The sequence below is a fragment of the Nyctibius grandis genome, chromosome Z (assembly GCF_013368605.1).
Source record: "Nyctibius grandis isolate bNycGra1 chromosome Z, bNycGra1.pri, whole genome shotgun sequence".
NCBI lineage: Eukaryota > Metazoa > Chordata > Aves > Nyctibiiformes > Nyctibiidae > Nyctibius > Nyctibius grandis.
This window is the reverse complement of record NC_090695.1, coordinates 94,478,630-94,500,737: the sequence shown is the minus strand read 5'-3', so window position 1 is coordinate 94,500,737 and position 22,108 is coordinate 94,478,630. Positions and strand designations below refer to the sequence as shown.

General features: G+C 45.5%; 1 protein-coding gene across 4 annotated transcripts in view; it reads left to right on the top strand.

Moving 5' to 3' along the window:
- Positions 1-22,108, top strand: part of MAD1L1 (mitotic arrest deficient 1 like 1) — a 366,743-nt gene that overhangs the window by 264,501 nt on the left and 80,134 nt on the right. For all 4 annotated transcript variants that reach the window (XM_068422520.1, XM_068422519.1, XM_068422522.1 and 1 more), the window contains one exon: positions 9,174-9,364. In XM_068422520.1, coding sequence (XP_068278621.1) covers positions 9,174-9,364 — 191 coding nt within the window. The remainder of the gene's footprint in view (positions 1-9,173; positions 9,365-22,108) is intronic.

Sequence of the window (22,108 nt, the reverse complement as noted above, 5' to 3'; positions counted from 1 at the left end):
AGGTTAAGGGAAATAACCCTCCCTATCCATAAGAGCACTTCAGACTCCTTCGATAGAAATATGAGCTCCAGAGGCTGGAATAATGTGATTGAAAGCCTGGTTATCCAGGAGATGGCTCTGTTTCCAAACATCTTTCATGCTCCAGGGAAAAATGATTGCTTGTCTTTACATCTGTGTCACATTCCTACAGTTTTGTTATTGAAAGCCCCTTTGCCCCTCTTGCTGTTCTGCTGCTCCATGCTGAACCAGCATTTCGTTCAGCTCCAGCATGATCATCTTTAAAGAATTGTTTTCATAAAGTGGACATCAGAAAATGAAGTAGAATGTGAAAAATATACCAATAAAAATAGGGCAGAACCTGCTATCCTGTGAGAGGAGGTCCAGGGCACTCAGAAGAGCGCACAGAGGAAATGTCTGGTGTGATTTTTGAGCAGAGTAAGTGCCTTTGGGGCTGGCTGCAGGAGCACAAAGAGCGAAAAGAAGGGTCTGGGGAAGGTTTGACTAGTTGGCATCCAGAGTGCTTTCAGGCCAAGAGCAATATGTTTGCAGTGCCGACACTTCAAAACACTATTAAGGGGATAAACAGGAGGAAAAAAGGATTGAATAGGAGGAGTGAGTGGAGGCTTTTTAGAGCTTAGTTTCCTTTGGAACAAAAGCCCTAAAACAAACTCCACAATCTTCTCCCATTAAAAACACAAATAAGGTGGCTTGCTGCAGAGACTTGCCTTTATCTGTTGCAATGCAATTGTATTTTCATCCCCGCTGACCAGCTAAAACGGTGTGCGTTTTCCCTCGCCATCCTCGGCGACTCTCCAGCCTGCCTGCGTGCTGCGCACAGCCGAAGTGCTTCCATTAGCCTGGGCCGTGCACACAAATGAAATGGCAGGCTGACCTTTCAGCAGCGCTGCCTTACCTAGGGATGAGGGCAATGGGCTTTGTCTCAGAAAAGTGACTTCTGGAGCCAGTAATGGTGTTATAATGTCTATCAAGAAGGGAGGCAGCTCACGGGTAGGAAGGGGTTTAGTCCAATGCAGCGGCGTGTGCTTATTTACAGCCACCCTCCAAATAGTCAGGGAGTCTGCAGGGTTTAGAGTTTGGTCTGTGCATCCCAAATACGAACTAAAGGACGCCTGCATGGTGCCCTGTCCCATCTCAGACTCTCTTACACCACTTAGTTATTTGATGAGCTACTTCAGAAGTGGTAGGAATCTTGTTAGGTGTTTATTAATTCTATATTTAGATCCGTCTGCCTGCAAAGCTACGATATCTTTGTGTTGTGAGTGTGGGGGAGAAGGAGACAAGATACTGTAAGTAACATAATCTTGGACACTATCACTGAGTCCAAATAGCTTTGCCATGAGGCTCAGCATCAGAATTTGAGCACAGAAAGTTCCTGGAGTAAGAGCAAAATGGTTGTGCTCCTGGGAAGCCTTGAAATCATCTCTTGCCAGTGGTGAAAAGCTCCTGTTCGTAGCCTTGGTGAACATCATTAGCTAATAAACTTTAAAGCACTCTCTAATGCATGATTGAATATTGTCCACCCTGCATTGTGAATGACTATAACTCCTGCAAATAATCTTCACTTTGAGAAGGAACAAACAAATGTTTCTGGAGCAGTTTTTCTGCGTTTGTTTTAATAACAGGTGTTGGATGCTGTTCCAGAGGTTTAAATAGCATCCAGTGTTTTGGGGTAGTACTAATAGTAGTGATGTGCCAGTGGAAACAAGATAATGGGCAGAGTGCAGGGGAGGTGATCAGACAGGGGATAAATTCACCTATTAGATGCTTCTGCAGACCACCCCATGTAGTTAACAATGTGTGTTATATATGTTAATTATCTAGCTCCTAGGATTAATTCTTACATTAGACACTTGAGTGGTTTCAAAACCACTCTTTTTCTTGGAAACAGCCTAGTGGAGAAGTGATTCTCCTTCCTCTGAGAAGCGATACAAGTTATGCCTCTGTTCTTGCTCCCAAACTTCTCTGAACTACAGCCTGTGAAAAGTCTGAGTGACTTTTTTTTTTTATAACTCCAAAATAGATTACCTGGAAAACAGGTAGACTGGAAGGCTTATGCCTAATCTTTGCTGACTTGTTCTAGAAGTATCTAGACGATAAGTATTTTCCTGTAAACTTAAGTGACACAGTATATTTGTATTCTTAAGGTGAGGCTATTTTTTGCATCTGAAGTTAATGACTAGCTCCAGCTCTGGCTGACATCGCTTTATTCTGGGAAGTGCTGTTGGTCTATAATTGCCATGTGGAAGGGAAATGTGGCTGGAAGACTTTAATCATCATTTGGGGGGTGGAGGGAGATGTCTTCCTGGTCGGTTCACAATTTATGACCGGTGTGACAATGCTAACTTCCAAGCGGTTAGTGCCATATCATACTAATTGGTGAAGTCCATCTTGGGCAATAAATAGCTCTCCTGAGGTTAATTTATCATGCGTCTGGGGTGAATGTTGCCATCCCCACAGCGTTCTGTATTGCTGCAAGCAGGCTGTTCACATCATTTAATCCAGTGAGTTTAAAGCCACCCAGGGTCTCTTTGCACAACATTGCACTGCCTTCACTGAGAACAACATGGACACGCCGCGGGGGTGGCTGAGGAGCTGAGCTGGGCTTCCAAAAGCCCACTTGTTTCCTGCCTTCCTCCACTCTGAAACACCTTTGCCAACGAGGAGGAGAAGGAAGGGCAGAGAAAGCTCCAAGCAGTGCCCACGCTGGGATCCCCTGAGGGAGCCTTTTGCTTAGTGGTGGTTTATCTGCCAGGGCTGAATCCTGTACATAAGCCATCTTAAAGTGTGCTTGTGAGTTTTACAACTCGTGTTGTAATCTCAGTGTTAGAAGAAGAAGAAAAGAACCCTTTGCTTAATCCTAATCCATATTGTATGTGTGTGTAGGTACTACAAGAGAAAGTTCATCCTCTTCCATAGCTGCTTCTCTCTGGTCCTCAGTGTCCTGCTTCTTTCACCCCAGCCTTCTGGTGTCCTCTGCAACTTCATGCAGGTTATCTGAGGATAAAGGTTAATTATGGACTTCTTTCCAAGAAATGGTGCCCCTGTAAAGATATGTGGGCTGTCTGAAACAGAGGCTTCAGACAACCATCTTAATTGTGGGGAAACATACGGGGAATTTTCTTCGTGGAGAGTTCTTGGGCAGTGCAAGAGCTGTAGCTGGCCGTGGTGGCAGAGACCTTTACTTGTAATGTGCTGCCTTTAAAAACTCTTCCCTGAGCTGCTAGAAGGGCAAGCTGGGGGCTGGAGGAGGGGGCTGGGAGGTGTACTGAACCATATGGTACATACACAGTTTAAAAATAAACCGGTGTTGACTGATCAAATAAATACCACTTAGGTTTAAAATTGAACAGCCAGTGCAGTCTGTTGAATATAAAACTGTTTTTACCTTCAAGAAAAGTTATAATTCATGGTTGTAATGTCACAAATTGCAAGTTTTGCAAAGCACGGTTTCAGTCTGCCAGACTGTGAGGTCGGGTGAGGGTGGCGTGGGGCTGCCGCGCTGGTCGGGTTGCGTGGTCCCGCTCCCCCAGGGTGTAAAACACGCCTATAAAATCCAGCAAAGTGAATTTTATTTCTCAAAAGCAATGGTCGTAAACTTGTCTACATGAGAAAATGCTCAGCTCTTCTTCTATTAGCCTTTATTTAATACAATACAATTTATTTTTATATTGTGTCCTTCACAGGATATCACAGAACTCTTTTCAGACACTGTTTCTCACGAACTAAAGCTAGAAGAGAAGATTTCAGCTCAGGGTTTGAACAAGGGAACGACTGGAAGGGTTTCAGGTGCAGAAGGGCAGCATTAGAGTTGCCGAGAGTCAGATGGGAAGGACAGTTTGGGGGTACCGGTGGGAGTGACTGATGGGTGCCGTTGCATGGCAGCACGGCGTTATGGAAGTGGAGAGATGCAGTTTGGCTGGGTGGGAGAGAATAAGGGTAACTGTGGCCTTGCTTCTTGGAACTGAGAAAATAGCGTTCCTTCTTCCCATTACGGACCTTGTGAGAACAGGATGCTACTGGCATCCCTTCTGTAGGCTGAAAGCAAAATCTAAGCAGTCTGTTGTTTAAATAGAGCAGGGTTGGCAAAAATGCGGTATCCTCCGTAGCAATGTTGGGTGGCATCTGTCTGAGGCATTCTGGCAGGGTCAGCAGGGATGGGAATTCATGTGTAAATACTTTATCCTGTGTGCATTGGAGTGAGTGACCCCCAAACATGTTACTAAGGGAAAGTAACCTTTAATGGAGAGTTAGAAAGGACTTCAGGCCTTTCTGAGAGAGAGAGATATTAGCTGGGATCGCAACTGAATTAATGCAGCTACATGGCTTGTGGCATCTTTGAGGAGAGGCAGAACAAATTTGTGTTTTCCTGGAAAAGACTAGTGATACATTTAATTTCATACCACTTTCGGCATGCTGAGAGCCACATTGTTTCCTCCTCTTTCCCTGGGGGAAAGGTTAAGCGTGGATTTGGTTTTCTTGGTGTAGAAACTGCTATTGCTATTGATTGACCTAGCTGAACTCGGAGCAAGAGCCAAAGCTGTGGTATTTCCAGGCAGCTGTGAACGTTTTCAGATGTAAGGAGTGTAAAAGCAATAGAATAAAAAGCAGTGACATTTTCAATATGAGACCAAAAAAGCCCAACTCATATTTTATTTATTTATCCAAAATAGTTTGAATTATTCATTAAAGTGGATATAAGTGTGTGAAAATACAAAGTGTTTCAAGAAGCAGCATTATTAGGGGGAAGCTAATCATTTGGCAATATTAATTTTGTAAAAGACTAATGATTTTTTTTCAGTGAGGATTTTTTTTCCCCATCAAGCTCTTCAGGACAGGCAACTTTTTGTACACACTCTTGTCCTGAATACAAAGGAGATAGGGCAGTATAATTTCCATATATTTTCCCGTTCTCTCTCTTCCTCTTCTTTTATGGTTATTTCTAGGCAAAATAAACAGCCGGTCATTATCCCTGACCAAGACATAACCTGTGAAATCTCATGCTTATTTTCTCAGTTCTTATTTCTTTCATTAACGCTTCAGTGAGGGATACTTCGGCGTCCCTTCTCTGGGGTGAAGGATGTTTATGGTGAGACTTTCCCTCTCCATGGCTTCTGCGGAGCACACCTGCAACTTCTCTCGCCTGTTCTGTGCAAGTCTAACAGAGTCGAATGCAGGACCTCACACGAGTGCTCCAAATACAGGGATTCTCATTTTCAAACACTGCCTTTTAAAGATATAATTAAACCTAATTCTACTAATGTTGTGAAAGATCTTAAAGGATCAAGACATTCAGTGTTCTGTAGGTGGTAGATAAACCAGGTGGAAACGGTAATGCTGTCATCAGAAACCTGCTCTGTTAACGCACCTCGACGCATCCTGAAAGGATCTCCCTCTGTTCAGTGGCCTCTACGGCTGTGCCTTAAACATTGCTCTGAAATACGCTGAATTGCACTCTCTGCAAATGATGACTTTTAAATCCGTTTTTCCTGACTGTGCTGGAAATTTGGTGGGAATTAGTGGTATTAGGCGAGGCTTAAGAATTAGCGCCGTCACATCTTTGAATTCAGACACGGAGCAAACAATGAGCTGCCTCTTAGCTTAACGTCTTCACTTGGTGGCGGAAAGACTACAAGGATTAATTACTGTGCCAAGCCAGTGCGCATGCTGCCTGTGCTGTTATCTGGGGGCAGGGAATCTGCATGGCATGGAGAGGCTACGTAGGTACCCAGTGCCTACAAATAGGCATCCTGTGCCATTTTAGGCACCCCGAAGTGCCTGAGACGTTGGCCTGGGGCTGGCTCGTACGACACAGAACCTGCAGGAATTACCTTTCTTGCAGAAGCCTGATGGGAAGCTGTGAAAAATATCGTAGGGCATCTCAAACGGCTTTGTTTCAGCAGTGGGATCCCATCCTACATTTCTCAAGTCTTGGGTTACCTTCCTACCAAGTTACTCTTCCGTGAATCCTCCTCACAACGCAGCTTCTTGGTTGTATCAGCAGAGCCCTCAGCGGAAAGCAGGGGAGTGGTCACAGTTCTGAGTGCTGTCCTGAGTTAATTTGGGAGTAGCCCCTAGCTGAATTGTTTCCCTTGGATGAATGCGGCAGGAGGTAGGCATCAGCACTTGCTATAGCTGAACTACGGAGGGCTGCAGTTTAACTGGGCGTGAAGGAAGAGCAATCTCTGTTTTACAGTCAGGGTTCAACGGACCTTTCACTGGGGGCAGTTACAAACTTAAGCGTTCCTATCATGTCCCTGTATCTGCTTGTGGTTTTTTCTGCCCCATTCCCAAGCTGTGCCACTAAAGCAGCACTGTTGGGGATTTGCTAATGGAGCCACAGAGGGGATGACAAGGCTTTGTCCTGTCCCTGGCTAGTGCTGGCACATTCAGCTGTGTCTACATTAGCAGTTACTGAGTTCAGCACCTTGTGCCAGTGGCTGACACGAGGCATCTCTAACAGGGAGATAACGTTTTTTCACGCAGATGAATTCCTTCAGCCAGGACGGCTGATGCGGTGATACACCAAAACTGCCGCAGGCGCTGGAAGGAGGGACAGGGAGGAGTGGCGGGGAGGAGGCGAGGGCACGCTGTCGGGAGCGAAAGCTTGCTAGTCCTTCAGTTAAATTGAAACGCTCAGGATTTCTCACATAAAAGACTGATTGTAGTCAGAGTTTTTCTTTTTCACCCTGAGGGTAGTGGAGGAAAGCAGTTGCCATCACTTAGTTGCTATTCTAGATTGACGTGGTTGTAGTCTAACTAGGCCAGCGCCGTTGGGTGGGTGATAAGGCTGCAACCCAACGGGTGGGAGGATGTTCCTGATGGCCATTAGCAGTACCAAGTCTGAGAGACCAAACAGTGGAAAAGGCGCTAACTCTTCATGAATAACGAAAGCTGTTCAGGGAGTTCATGAATTAGAGTGCCATCCACCCCCAAGGTTATAAAAGTCAGGAAAGGCAGCCTCCAAAATGCGGTACGAAAAGGCAGATTTACTTTTCCAAGGCTAGGCTGCATTTATTAGGAAAAAAAATATGGCTGTTGGACATGTGCAATATATTAAAGGCAGTGCTGTCTCTGACAGTGGCGAAATGTTATTTACCACTGCAATGTGGTCACTGAATTTTTACTTTCATATATAGGATTTTGTCCTTAACAGTTGCGTAGCTGAATGAAGACTGTGAGAATATTGAGGTCAGAGCTGCCAGTTAACCTCCTGATTTCGGGGGCTGATTACTCAATTAATCAAAGAACCAGACCCAGCTGAGATGATGAGGAAAAGGTTGTAACAATCCAAGGGAGGGTTGCGTTAATCACGCAATGATGAGTTTGGTATGAATGGGAAGGTGGGTGGTCAGGAAAGACACAGCCTTTTCAAGCTCATGAGAAGGGGCAGTGTGTAACCTACAACCCTTTGGGCTTGTCAGCAGGGTTTGGATACTCACTTTATGCTCCCCAGCAATTGGGGGGTTCCCTGTATAAGTGTTTTAATGAACAAGCTGGTATATGCTGTTCCCCAAGACTGGCTTGCTCCCCTTGATAAAGCAAGATACAGCTGGGAGGGACTCAGAGTAAAGGAAATACTTTGCTTGTGCATCATCTCCACAGGCAGCTCAGGAAGGTGGAGCTGAATTAACTGAAGGTAAGGAGTTGGCCAGCATTAACTCTCCCTGTGTGGATGCTCTCACTCAGATGTCAAGGGACACGTAGTTCTCTTTAACCATTAAAGAGTTCCTGTCCTTGTCTGGGGATTAATCTTGAATTGGATTAAGGCCAAAGTACTTCTGAGTAAGGGCATCCTCAGTGGCATTTAAGGCACTTTAACTTAACACATTGAATTATCCTTTTGTCCCACCTGGAGCACCTCACTAAAGCAATACAGAAGAGAAGGCTCACATTCTCCTGGTGCACTTGCAGCTGCTCAGAGGTGAATCACAGGCAAGTCCATGGCCTTGCAGTTACCATCCTACATTCTTCCTGCACTACACTTGCGAGGTCGATGGAAACACTTTTTGGCAAATACTTGAGCAAAAACTTTTCCAGCTCACTTGGGAAACAGTAATACTTTAGCGTGGGCTGTATGAGCCCAGCCAGGAACCTTCCTTCGTACTCAAGCAGACATCTTGCTGAAGTTTCTGCTCTCCTAGTGCTGGACTCTGAACCAGCTAAAATAAAGACGTATGACCTACGTGTGCTGCAATTATGTGTCTGATCACAGCACAGACAAAGCCTTAAACCTCCGAGTGACAAAGAGGTATCAGAGTGAGGAAGTCTATTTGTTTGCTGTTAGAAAGAGTCAGGTTTTTTTTCTAACCCTGGACTGCAGTGTTGATAAAACAGGCTGACTTGGGAGACATCTCTAGTGTATGTTAAAGTAAAGCCAATCTCTGTAATTAATGGGGGGATAAATCGAGGCTTAATTACTCAGAAGGCACCTTGGGTGAAAGATTCATGGTAATTGTTGTGTATCCTCTTGAAGGATTCACAGTGCTGGTAGCTCCCTTTGTAGCAATAAAATACGGGGTGAGTGGCAGGCAGTCTCGCAGGACCTCTCTTCTAGGGGCTAGTCCAGTTAAGGCAGCAAATGCAAAGAGGCGGTGGTACTCTTCAGGCTTTTTATCACAGTAAAAGCCCCTTCACGAATCTTAAGGGATTCCTAAGCAGTGTGTCAATTTGAGATCCAAGCACTTACAGTCAAATCAAGAGCACGTTGGAGGAGGTTTCCCTTATAGGCAGCTTTCTCCTCATGCAACCATACAAAGGCATATTTCTACCGTTTTTCCACTTTCTTGCTTCCTGTAGCGTTAACACCCTTCTCTTGGGTTCTGTGTAGAAAATAAGATGTGTGCTTGTGGGGAAGTGGATGCTATAGCTTTGAATTTGGTACTATGTCATTAAAAGGCTGGCTGAGCAAAAGAAAAATTAATCCCACCAAGACACGTCTGTTTTCCTTATTCTCCAGTTTATTATCTTCTTGTCTGCTGGGGCCAGGAGGAGAGGAGTTTGGCTTGCCTGTTTCTTTACTCTGCCTGCTTAATTCACTTTTAAAAAATTTAATTAACTTTTTCAATTCACTTAGTTTGAAACATTGTAAATACAGTGCAAGGGCTCTGTGCTGATGACGTATAAGAAAGTACCCGTTTTCTTCCTCTACACAGAGCTGAAGAAGCAAGTGGAAAGTGCAGAACTAAAAAACCAGCGTCTGAAGGAAGTTTTCCAGACCAAGATCCAGGAATTTCGCAAGGTGTGCTACACACTAACAGGGTACCAGATCGACATCACGACTGAGAACCAGTATCGACTCAGCTCCATTTACGCCGAGCACCAAGGAGACTGCCTGCTTTTTAAGGTGGGTCTGCGCACCCCTCGCCACACCTGCTTCTTTGGGTTTGTGGTTTTCAGCATGCCAGAATGTATTTGCTCTTTCTCAGTGATTAGACTGGAAAATCACTGCCTCCCCTGTGATGTGACAGGATATTCCTTATGAGGGAAGTAAAGATCCTTTCTTCTTTTAAAAAAATACTTTAGGAGGTTTGGTATCTGGTCTCCCACTTATATATCAAAGTCAGGAGTAAAGAGAAGAGACTATATATGCATAATATCTAAAGCATCTGGCCTTGCACTTCGCCTTTTTATGTTACCAGTTATACATGCTGCAGCAATAAAACCTTACGTAACCATCAAGATTTCATCCTTACTTTGCTATGAGATGTATGTCCTTACTGTCTTTGCTATCCTCTAGTTTGTCTGTGTGTCATCATCTTGTCTTTATGTAAATTGGAATCCCTTCTGAGCAGCAACTCATCCTTGTGTGTGTGAAGTGCCATTTATGTGAACAGCACAGATGAGCAGCAATAACAGTCTGTCTTCTGTCAGTCTGATACCTCTATTGGTCTAGCTAGGTGTTCTGAGGTTGGGTTCTGGCTTGATAGATGCTGGTTTTCCTCTCCATTACCTTCCAGCTAGCACAGCTGGGTTGATACATGAGAGAGATGAGGTGTGACATTAGAGTCACCAAGCTGTTAAGTTCCATCTTTACGTTGGTTCAGGTGTCAACAGCCCAAGTTTACAGGTCAGTGGGAGAACTTTCTCCTTCTCGGTGACAAACACAACTGACGCTTAAAATCATACCTGTCTCCCACTAGTCCCTCTGGGGTGAGTCTCATTTATGAGAAGGGTGAGGGTTTTGGAGGTGTTCAGTACAGGAAGGGACTGTACAAGCAGGACCTGGAGAAGTTCTGTTTCTGCAGACCAACTGCTGTGTGCCACGTTTGGATTGCTGCAATATTGTTTCTTTACATAACGGGACAAACATTTTCCTGTTCTGCAACTCTAGAGCCTCAGAAAAAAAAACCCCACCAAATAAAGCAAGTGAGGGTAATATAAGACAGCACCTAGGATCCTTAGTAAAACTAGGCAAATATCGCCCAAACTGTTGTATTTCTTGGTCTTATGACGTTTCTGGACTGAGGCAGATGACAGCAAGAAAATAAAGTTCTCTGTCTGGGGAGGAGGACTCTCTTGGGTTTAAGGTACTGTCCTTGAATCCTGAAAACAGTTCTCTGTGGAGACGGTGCAATGCTGTTAGCTCTAAGACCTGTGCTCACACCTATAGCATTAAATGTTTAGTGAATGAAACTTCAGCAGACTCCTGGAGATGTCTGTTGGATCCCATGCCTGGACGGTACAACTAGCAGTTCTTTCTGCATTGCAGAAGAGATGGTGTGCTTGGAGAAGGTTAAGAAAACATGAGCAAATTGCGTACTGACCACATGAACAAGAGCTGGCTGGCTTCTCAGTAGTTTGTCTCCAGTAGGATCAGATTCTCCTTCATGTCATGGCCATAGAAATAATTTATATGCAAGAGAATGAATAATCAAGTATGGACTCCTGTCCCTAAACACACTTCTTCCTTTCACTTCTTCACTCAAGTCTTTATTCCCAAGTACATCCAGAGGATGGAAGTGTTGCCAGTAGAGCGGCAGCAGTTTCAAGATCTCTCATTTCCCAAAGCCAAGGGTGGATGGCTTATTGTTCATGGAATTCCTCAGCCTCTCTTACCTCACACACCTCTTTGGATAAGAGAAGCAGATTTGCTTATTAGAGCCCGAACAACAAAATCTCAGACTCTTTCTCCCTGTTCAGTAAATCGCAGACAATTCCCCCCGTATGCAGCTCAGAATAGCAGTAGAATATAAACAACAGATTATCTCCTTGCTGAGTCCAGGCAGCTGGTTCTCATGTATGTACCAAGGCTTGAATCCTGACTATGGCTTCCAGCAAGGTTGTGTGTTTGTGCTGTGGAATTTCTGAGCTGTAGCAGACTGTGGGTGTTTGTGTGCATTTCATTAACCCAAAGAGGTCACCAAGCAGGGAATGCTATTTGTATTTATTCCATTCGAGCAATTTATGGAACAGGATCTATATAATTAAACCAGATAAGTCCCCTGGCACTTTACAAGCTTCTGGAGTTTGCGTGTAAACTTTAGAGCATATTTCGGTAGCACTGCTGGTGGCATTTAATTTTTGGTGAGGCTTCAATAGCAGGGACGCAATAGGAGCTACTGTAATGTAACCCCTTCAAAGCTAAATGAAGATGAAAGACGTGCTTGGTTTTCCTGACCAAGGTGTGCTGTTACTGTAGTAGAGCTTATTATCGACATGCTGTATGTGACCAGCCAAATCGCATTAATTGGAGCTACAGCTTCAGTGAAGGGGTTAATCACAGTGCCATGCTGTGAATATAAATGACTGCGTCTCTAAACAAGCACTGAATTCCAATGAAACCGTATCAGTATTTATTGGCCATCCCTATCGATACAACAGATGAGCTCATCAACTTGAAGGATGTTCCAGTGATTTTCAGACCCTCTGTGTGTGAGTGCGTAGGCAGCAAGGCACATCTCAGACTTCACAGCTCGCTCGCACTTGTTTGCTCTTTTTTATTCTTTTAATTAAATGCTGTGGAAAGTGGTGTTACAGATTCCTCACCAGGAGTTTAGTGTCTGATGACTTTTTTGTGGGTTGTAATGCATTATAGTTATTGGGCACTTGACAGTTTCATATTCTGTTCCCATTGCTGGTACATTAGATGTTTTAGGCCATGACACAGACTTTGTGTTCTGCATAATGCTTGACTGGTGTGTCTAGGCCAGGCCACCCATGAGATAGTCAAGAAGTGCATTGACTCCCTTTGTAACAACCTATTAAGTATTTCTGTTAAAACAAACGAACATTGCTGGGGAGCCTCAAAATCAGCTTAGCCAACTTGGAATCAAGCGGTGGCAAATCAGGAAGTCATTGTTTGGCTGTGTGTACATCGTGCTGTTTACCCTTGTCGCTGGGTAGATCCTGAACGAGAGTGAGGAAGCGAGGTCTTTAGGCAATGACAATTGTTTCAGACAAAGAAAGTCTTTTGGTAAACAGAAAGACTGGTCAAATTTGAAGAGGAGATGATTTGGAGACACTTGTACAAATGAACAAACAGTATAGAGAAATAAAATCATGGACTTTTCCTTTTTGTGTGCCTGAAGACCCAGTCTCAGCCAAAGCATTTGAAACCAATCAATTGAAAATGAAGGGTAGAAATCCTTTTGTTTTATAGACCCTATGGCTTCAATGTGCTGCTGAGAACAGGAGCTCACTAGGTTTTCAAACATTGTAAGATGTCTTTGTGGAGAAATAATAATACCTAGTTTACATTAAATATTTACATTTAACTTGAGTGGGGACATGCAGAGCTCTATGCTTTGAGGTGTTAAAGGCCACCTCTTACTACAGAGGTTAGGAAGAAAATTCCCATGCATGTTGCTTATTCTTTGGGTTGTGTCTACATATGGTTTTGCTGCTGCTGTACCTGGCAACATTCAACTCCATCCTCTGGAAATACTTGGGAATGAAAACTTGAGTGAAGAAAAGAGAGCAAGAAGAGTGCTCAGAGAGAGGAATCTCAGCTTGATTATTCACTGTGCTTCAGGTAAACTGTTTCCACTGTTGTGGCATGAACATGGTGGTGGTCACTATTCTTGATAGGATCCTGGACTGAAAAGGCAATCGATCTGATCCTGTGTAACAGCTGCATCAAATCTGGCAGTGTTTGAAATCTCTCTTGTTTTAGGTTCCTCTACTTTCTCAGAAAGGAGTGCTCAGATTTCTGAGTAATTCATGTATAAATTACTTGGGTCTAAATTGGTTGGTAAGGAAGTTAAAACAGAGAACTCTTTCCAGTATCGCAGCAGTGTTATGTGTCTGAGCTCGTAAATAGTCCTGGCCAAAAGGCTGCCTTTAGACAGGTATTTTCTATACCCTCAGAGCCCAGTCTTGCCAAGTACAGAATTCCCTCTGCTTCCAGGTCTCATCTATGTTGTTATTTTCTGCCAACATTATCAAATGGAAACCCAAACACCAGTGGTAGCTCATTGAAAAGCATCCCCAAGATGGTAGACTTTATGCCTTGAAAGAGAATACCCAAGATACCAGACAGCAAACAAAAGCATCTTAACACAGCTTGAGAATGTTGCCAGACACAGGGCTGGCACTTCTTGCTGCAAAATAAAACCTTTATTGGTGTCCTGTTGGATTGGTAATATGGTAATAAAATCAACAACTTTTCTGCAACCTGTTACGTTAACAGCCAGTCCACACACAGTCTTTGATACACACCTCTTTAAGGAGTTAAATGAGGAGCTGGTTTGCAGATCTATAAGGGGCACTGTCATTTTCAAACTTCAAGGTAATCTCAAACACTTGCTTCTGTAAAGGAATAAAGGCTTTGGAAGAAGGGTGTGGTGGAAGGACAGGCACCACCTTTAGCTTTCCAGCCTTCCTTTGCTTGCCCCATCGCTTGTGTACCCTGCTGTCCTATTGCCTCTGTATTGACAAGGTGTGTAAAATGCGATGGGGCAGCTCTGCAGACAAGAAGCAATAGTTTAATTCTCTTTTCTTGAGGAGGGAAATGAGGCTGGATTGAATAAGAAAGAATTTGGAGGATATTTTTCAAACACAGAGTGATGCTGACAAACTGCTAACTGAAAGGGGAGACAAAACTCAAATGGTTAAATGTGTGGAGAGGGTCCAGTCTGCTGAGATTCCAGCGCAGCCTTAGCATCAGGTTGGCCAGCGTGCCAACGGTGCATGTCTAGGAATAAGCAGGATGGTTAATACAGGGATTACTTTTACTCACCTGAGTGCTCTTGTTTTGTCTTGAAGCTGTCAGCACTGTTGGGAGCTCTGGATCCCAGTCCGCGTGCTTGGCATTCCTGCAGTTTCAGTTATTTCCTCCTTGAACCCAGCGGAGTGTCTCTGAGAGGCATGTTCTAGCTGTTTGTTTCTTTTTGCGTCCCTGTCTGCTCCCCTCTTCCTCCTCTTCACCCTTGATGAGTCTCGAGAGGAGAAAGAAATCACAATTTTGATGGAGTGCTATTCCTCCAGCAGCCGTCTCGCACTCTTGCACACACAATCAAAAACAACAATGAGGCTCATTGGTGGAGCGGGCCAGGCAGCAAGAGATTGATTAGAGATTGTGGGCCTCTGTTAACTCCTCATTCTTGTTAATTACAAGTTATTTTATTTTTATATTTTGTTTTCAATTTACCCATGTGGTTGCTGGAGACTTCATTTCTGCTCAGCTCTGGGAGCGCCTGCCGTTGCTGCGTGAGCGTGACGCCTTCCTGCCAGATGATTGTGCTGGGATTCCTGGAAGGGTCAGCAAGGACCCATCTTGGGCTGCACTAAGCAGCAGCTCTCAAACAGGAGCTGTTGAGCAATCTATCAATCTATGGTGTTACAGCATCAAATCCTATATTTAAACTTCCCACACATAATTTTCTTTCAGATGTTGTAGCAGCCTGTTTCGTGTTAGGACCTAACTTTCATTCTTGCTACTGTCTTCATCTTATTCTGCTCTTTCTCATGCGTTTTGTCCTCCCAACACAGTTTCTCTCTTACTGTATGAGCTTCCCTAACAACTGCCTATCCCCTAGGGCAGGGTGGGGCTTTTTTTCCTTTTTTCTTCTTTTTTCCCCAAATGAAACCAGTCACCTCTAGGATAGTGGAATTGGGGGAGATCTAACAGAAGGTTTTCTTTTTACTGCAGAATTTTTGAGCAAAAAGATACTGCTCCAAGACTTCAGGAGGCTGGGCTGAAGCCTTGTTCCAACTGAGCAAAGTTAATACTCTTTCTCTGCCTCTGTTTCCCATCTGTACGAGGTGGGTGATGCTCCTGCCAATGTCACTAGACTGTTGTGAGGATAAATACGCTGTGCTGATGGGGAAAGTAGAGCAGCTTTGGGCTGGGGAACACACTCCCCTGTTACCTGTCAGTGTGGCGCAACACCCGTTTCCAGCGCGTTGGCACCACTCGCTCCCCTTCCCTGCCATGCCTGCAGTCTGCCAGGGTAGACCCAGCTATGTGGGTAATTAATGCTGATGATGTTGGAGAATTATTCCAGTGACTGAGTCTTTCCTGTCTAGCGGGAGGATGGTACGTGTGAGGATCTCTGAAAGGTCAGAGGTTTGTCTTGCTGATGGGTGCAGCGGGTAATAGAATTGAGTTCCAGGTTTTCCTCTCTGTTGGAGTGACTGATGTGTTGTGCTGTGAGGCAGATACACAGCCCGTCACTTCAAAAACAAGGCTTGTTTAGGGGCAGAAGATGCGATTTTGGCTCGCAGATGCCATCTGAGATTCAGGCTGTTCCTCTGCATTTCCCTGTTTGCTTTGTAATCATCAGCTGCTGGCCACCGAGTTGCTTTTGCAGTTTCCCTCCCCCATGCTCCTCCACACCCCAAGGACATATCAGTACTGGTGCTGTATCCTCAGGTTTCTCTCCCCGCAGCACCCTGCTTGCAGTGGCATGAGCTCTGCCTCTCCATCTGCACTCCCTCTCTCTCGGCGAAGTAGCAGGGCACTGAAAAAAGGCAGTTTTCAAGTTATTCTCACAAATTCTGCACCTGACTTCAGCCACCATCACTGACAGTACTGCTGATGGCCTCGTCCAGGCAAGGGGACACAGCAGACATCAGCCATCCCAGCTGAATCATAGATCATAAAATGGTTTGGGTTGGAAGGGACCTTAAAGATCATCTAGTTCCAACCCCCCTGCCACAGGCAGGGACACCTTTCCTCCAGACCAGGTTGCTCAAAGCCTCTTCCAACCTGGCCTTCAACACTGCCAGGGAGGGGGCAGCCACAGCTTCACTGGGCCACCTGGGCCAGTGTCTCACTACCCTCACAGTAAAGAATTTCTTCTTAATATCTAATCTAAATCTCCCCTCTTTCAGTTTAAAACCATTCCCCCTCGTCCTGTCACTACTTACCCTTATAAAAAGTCCCTTTCCCGCTTTCCTGTAGCCCCTTCAGGTACTGGAAGGCTGCTAGAAGGTCTCCCCAGAGCCTTCTCTTCTCCAGGCTGAACAGCCCCAACTCTCTCAGCCTGTCTTCATAGGATCCCAGCATTTGTTTCCATGGCTTCTGCAATAACAATAAGTGACCAAATTACTGGAATACATCTTTTTTTTTTAATGTTTTCAATTCACCTCCCACCAAATCCACTTTTCTTTCATTGAAATATCTCTTATTTAATGAAATGGGAGAGAGAGCCTGTGCTTTCTAGGATAGAGTCACTCCACCAACATGGAGCACAAGTCACTGATGAGAACTTAATTAAACCAGAGCATCCAGACTGGTGTAGCAAGGTGTGCGGCCCTGGAGGGTTGCGTGGTGTGGGACAATGCATGGGGCAGGTCATGCCATAGCTCTGCCTGTGCCCAAACCAGGCACCCACTGATTCCACCCTCGTGCCACAGGGCAGAGCCCGGCAGCCCTGCACAGCACGGCCCTGCGCCCAGCGCAGAAGCTGCTGCTGTGTCAGCGTAAGTTAGCAGGAAGCAGAGCAGATTCTGTCTGACTTACCTGCTACAATAAAAGCCTTTCCTTCCATTCTTTTTCCCCTCCCACGTTCCCAGCACCCGCGTGATTGCAATTTGCTGAAGAAGGGTTGTTCGTGTCGCTGGCTGTGCCCAGTCTCCCCGCGGGAGGTCTCGGGAGAGAAGGATGTCTGCGTCCGCCCGCTGCTGTATTTGAACAGCTTACAAAGGACTGTGTGGGCTGACAGGGCTGTGTTTACACACCACGAGATGAAGACAGTGTTAAATAACGGATAAAGCAGAAGGGACATAAGCAAACCCCTCCCGGATTCTTGTTCCCATCTCTGGTGCCAAATTGCTGCATGGCTTTGCTCTAGGTCACTCGGCCTTCTGGTTTCTTCTATCCGTCTCACCTGGGTGCAGAATATTACGATTCATGGACTTCCACAGGGGTTTGAGAAGCTTTTTAAACTGTTCTGCGGTGGGGAAGCTGCGTGTGAACGGGTTGGAGATGTAACCGGTGCAGCCAGCTTTTGTCGTACGTGAATGGATGCAGCAAATTGTCCCTCAGACGTGTGGTGCAGCCAGCATGGGCTGGGGGGCCTGGGGGTGGCACAGCCACTCCTTTCCTTTTCGGTGGCCACCTGCCACCTTTAACTGGCATTAATCTCTTCAGTTTATTTAGTTTATTTATTTGAGTCTCCAATAGTTTCAAAAGATGTTCTTCTTGGAGCCTGTGTGATCGGCGCTCTTGGAGGAAAAGGCGATGCCTTCAAGCCCGGGCCGTAGGGGAGTACCAAGGCATCGCTGCAGCACACATGAAATGGGTGTTTTGCAAAGCAGCTTTTGATGCACGCTTGTTGCCTTCCCTGGCTGCGCTGTTGTGAATTTGCAGAGCACGCAGAGCTGTGTCAGCAAACCACATGTTTGTGTTCAAAGCTGCAAGTGAAAAGGAGTGGAAATTGATGGAGGTTTTTGTCCTTTTGCAGGGGAAAAGCCTTGAGTTTCTGGGCACCCCGCATCTCAGCCATCTTCCCTGGCTGCTCCACAGTCTGATACTCGTCTGTCTTTGGACGTGAGGAGGGGGGGACAGGCTCTGTCTCCTGCCTTGGGTCGGTTCTGGGCCTCTGTGCTGGTGTTGGTCTGCTCCAAGGCCAGCGTGTTCAGCCACAGCAAGACTGCATCACAGCATTGTCTTCTATGCCATCCCTGAGTGACAAATGGTGTCAGGGACTTCAGCAATCCTTGTGGCTCTTCCCTCCACTGCTGATCCCACATGGACGTCCCTGAAGCCTCTCCTTTTAGCTAGCTGCGAGGGCTGGCTGGCAGCGCAGAGGGCACGCGGTCAGGGCATTGCCGAGGGAGTTCAGGATGGGTTTTGTACCGCTCCTTCACCTTTTCCCTGTGTTCCAGGAACGGGTTTGTGAGCAGAGCTCTAGGAAGACCCGTTAGCTCCAGGAAACAACTGAGGCGAGATGCAGCTGGTAGCATCCAGCAAAGCACCCACCAGCCTGTGAGTGCCCCAGGCCGTCACAGCAGAGCTCAGCCGGCACAAAGCCACCAGCAAGAGTGAGTGGCAGCTGCTGCCTCTCTTCTTTCTCGAGTAAGCAGCACATTGTTTAAATACAAATATAATTAGGACTTATCTCTTGCTTTGGGAGTTATAGCTACTACCCGTGCTTGACTGGGGCAAAAGATTTTCTAACCTCCAGGGAGGGAAGAGGGAGGGTGTTTGCATGTATAAAAACCTGTTCACAAATATGGAAACACAGCAAAAGATTCCCATGCTGGGGTGGTCTTGGTACATCTATCGTCTCCGTCTGAAGAGTGGACCTGGGCTCATACAAAGGTCTTCTGCTTTATTTGTTGTGAGTAGAAATGCTTGTATTGTGGCCTCATCTAGGGTTTCAGAGTTAAAGGGTTTCAGAGTTAAAAGGTTTCAGCCTAAATTTAGTTTGGATAACGAGGTGGTTGGCCCTTTCCCACCAGGCTTGGCAGGTAATTGGGAGGGATGTAGCAGAAGAATAATGAGAAGCAGAGAACGGGGTGTTGTGGTCACAGGTCCCCTTTGGCAGCCAAAGGGCCACCATCAGGGGTGAGATGGGAGCTGGAATCTCACAGCCATACACTCCTCTGTCATCCTTGTATTGCTTCCACGCCTCAAAGTCTAAATGCTCAATTACTATGTGGCTCTTAACAATGAAGTTAGTATTGCATAAACCCGTTAAAACGCTTTCTCTCAATCTGGCTTGCCAGTTTAAGATAAGAGCCGATATTTCGAAGCTTGTCAGGCAGCTCTTCTTCATGGTACCACAGTCTCTGCCATGTTTGGGTGTTCCCTGAGACCTTTACCTAAATAGGGGTCTCTTACATTTTCTTTTTGAGAAACCGCTTATAGGAAAGCAAAAATAATAACCACTGTGCGTGTACCTTCTGCTTTGCTCCAAGGCATCCCACCTCTATTCGGAGGCAATTATTGCTTGAGAGGATTGGAAGCGCGTCAAGCATTCAGTCATGGCATTTCTTGAAGATTTGATGCACTTCACAGCATTGGGGAGTCTTAAGCACAACGTGCCATGCAGGTCCTCCAGATCATAACGTGTCCTGTCAGTGTTGCAATATGAATCCGTTAATGCTGGTGTCCTTGCCACGGTGCTGTGTCTGTGGAGCAATGACAGAATGCAGCAGTAAACTGAAAATCCTTCGGAGAGCTTTGTTACGGGGACTGGCTGCTGTGATTCTGGTGGAGTCCTGCCCTATGCCACAGAGCAACAGTTTTTGCACCTCAGCTCTTTACGTTCTCTATACTTAAGGAATTAATACTTAACATGGATACAGATTAATGTTAGGATTTAATAATGTATCAACTGTCTTTATTCATGTACATGAATAGTGAAAAACCTATCCTGTTCTCACATTTGCTTCAAACAAATAAGTACGTGAATCATCCTAACTCCACACACAAACCACATTCATTCTGCCCCATGTGAATGTTAGTGGGAAGAGCAGGTAACTTGGCACTATTTTAGGACTTTGGATTTAATGTATTTTCTTTTTTGCCAAATGCATGAGAACGTCCTTTGAGGAAGAATTACAGAAAGGTATTTTATGTCAAATCTGTCTTATAAGGATTCATAGCTAAATCACATCGCTGCTTTCTCCTCCATGTGGGAAGCAGGGAATTTGAGAGCTGAGGATGACCTCCAGCTTTGGTAACTCCCAAGATTATCTTTTGATGGCATCTTTAGCTTTTAGAAGAAGACAAGCCTGTCTGCCTGTATCTTGGAGGGAATATATCAAACTGAGTCTTGAAAATTTTAATTTGTCCCTAATCTGTATTCAGTTTCAGCTAAAGCGGGTAGCTGATAACAGTGGATCTATCTCAATTGTGTTCTGGGGAGCTGACGTAAATTTCAACCTTAAACTGAAAGGTTTGTCTGTCTGAATGGAAGGCTCTGGAGAGCGTTTCATGTGCTAGCTGTCACTTTGCATTTCTGGAAGGATCCCACTCTGGAGAGGGGACTGTCTGCAGATGATTTTTATGTGAAGCAGATAGTGGAAGAGGTGCATGCAGCACGAGGCGGCGGTTTACAATCACGTCGGTGCATTCAGTGACTAGTTCTCATGCCGTGTGCAATGTAGTTACGATGAATCTGCAGCAAGGGGTACCAGTCAGCTGTCAGTTCTCTGGTCCCTGTGAAAGCTCTTGTGTTTCTGGGTGTTGAAAGGGCCCAGCTGACAGTTGCATGGAGGCCAGAGGTTTTGGACATGTGTGTGAACAGCTGTCCATCGCTGTATTTCCCAGGAGGTTGTCAGGCATCTGTGCAGGTCTCTGTCAGGCAGGAATCTCACTGCATTGTCCTGGGAAAGCACAGGAGATGTCCTTGGCTTTTTGGCAGAGTCACTGCAGCCCAAAGTTGTTTTTCTTCATATAATTCCATTAGAGTGATGACAGTTTCAAGTTGGAACTCAAAAAGACCTGATGAAAGGACCGCTCCGTAAGTGGGGAAGATAGACAGAGTGGAAGCAGTAACTAGCAAGGTAATAGACGGTGATGGATCTATAATCTCTGAGGCTGCTGTAAGCAGTAAATTCCTAAATAGTGTCCTTTCAGCCTTAACCTATTTATTTGCAAAGTGCTAAATTTAATTTTCCTTAGTCTGCAGGAAAGCAGCATCCCAGGAATAAACCTTTAGCCCAGCCAAGAAGCTGTGCCAAAGTGCTTGTTCCAGCATTTCCATTTCCTCTTTGCTCTGCACAGAGCGTCAGGGCTGTACGCCCCAGCACGTCATCTCTCACGTGTGTTGGTATCACGAGGCTGGAGTCAACGCTGCTGCAAGGTGGGATGTATCCTGCTCTGGAGCTTTTTCAGAAGGGGAGATTTAATAGCTGCGGGTTCAGTAGAACCACCTGGACTCTGGAAGAGCAGGAGGAATGAACCTGTCCCGAGGTGGGGAGGCTGGCACATGAAAGCACGCGAGGGAGCTAATACTGCACGTACTGATGCTCTGTCTGTCCTGTAGATACAGGACTGTGGTGCTAAAGGCTGGCAGCTCAGAATAACTTCAAGAGTTGAACAGCACATAAAAGCCCACGTATTCTGAAACCTCCACAAAGCCACAACTTGAGGAAGAAAAGCAGCGAGTTTTCCAAGAAACCAGAGTTCTGCACATTCACCCTGCAAAGTTTCAGCAGATGTGGTAAAAAGTAGGTTTTCCATGTGTTGCTTTTTGTTCCTGGTAGCACTGTGATGGTGATATACACGGCGTGTGTTCTTCTGGAGCTAGCAGAGAGTTTTTTCCCCAAAAATTCACAATTTGGTAGAGTTTTTAGAAATGTTGCATGTTACATTTCAGGAGGAAATGTGCAGTGTCTGACTCCAGGAGTTGGCTTTGAGTGAGCATTTCAGCGTTCGGAGTTGTCGTGACCCCAGTGCAGTGCAGTGTGTTTGTTCTATTTTGCCATTTTTTAGCACCTTAGGAATGAAATTGGTACCTGTAAGTTTATGTCCAGCCCTTCTTCCTCCTTCTCTTGTCTAAACCTGGAGAAGGGTTCTGAGCTCCTCAGCAATGTGTGCTACTCCGAGCTCTGACTTCCCTCTTATGTTTGTTTTAAAATAAATAAAAATAACAGTGCCAGAAATTGAGGGTGGAGAATTACACAGGCTTTTTGCCTGCTTTTTCCTTTGACGTAGAGCTGATGGGAAGGGTAGCTCCGCTGCAGCCCGGGA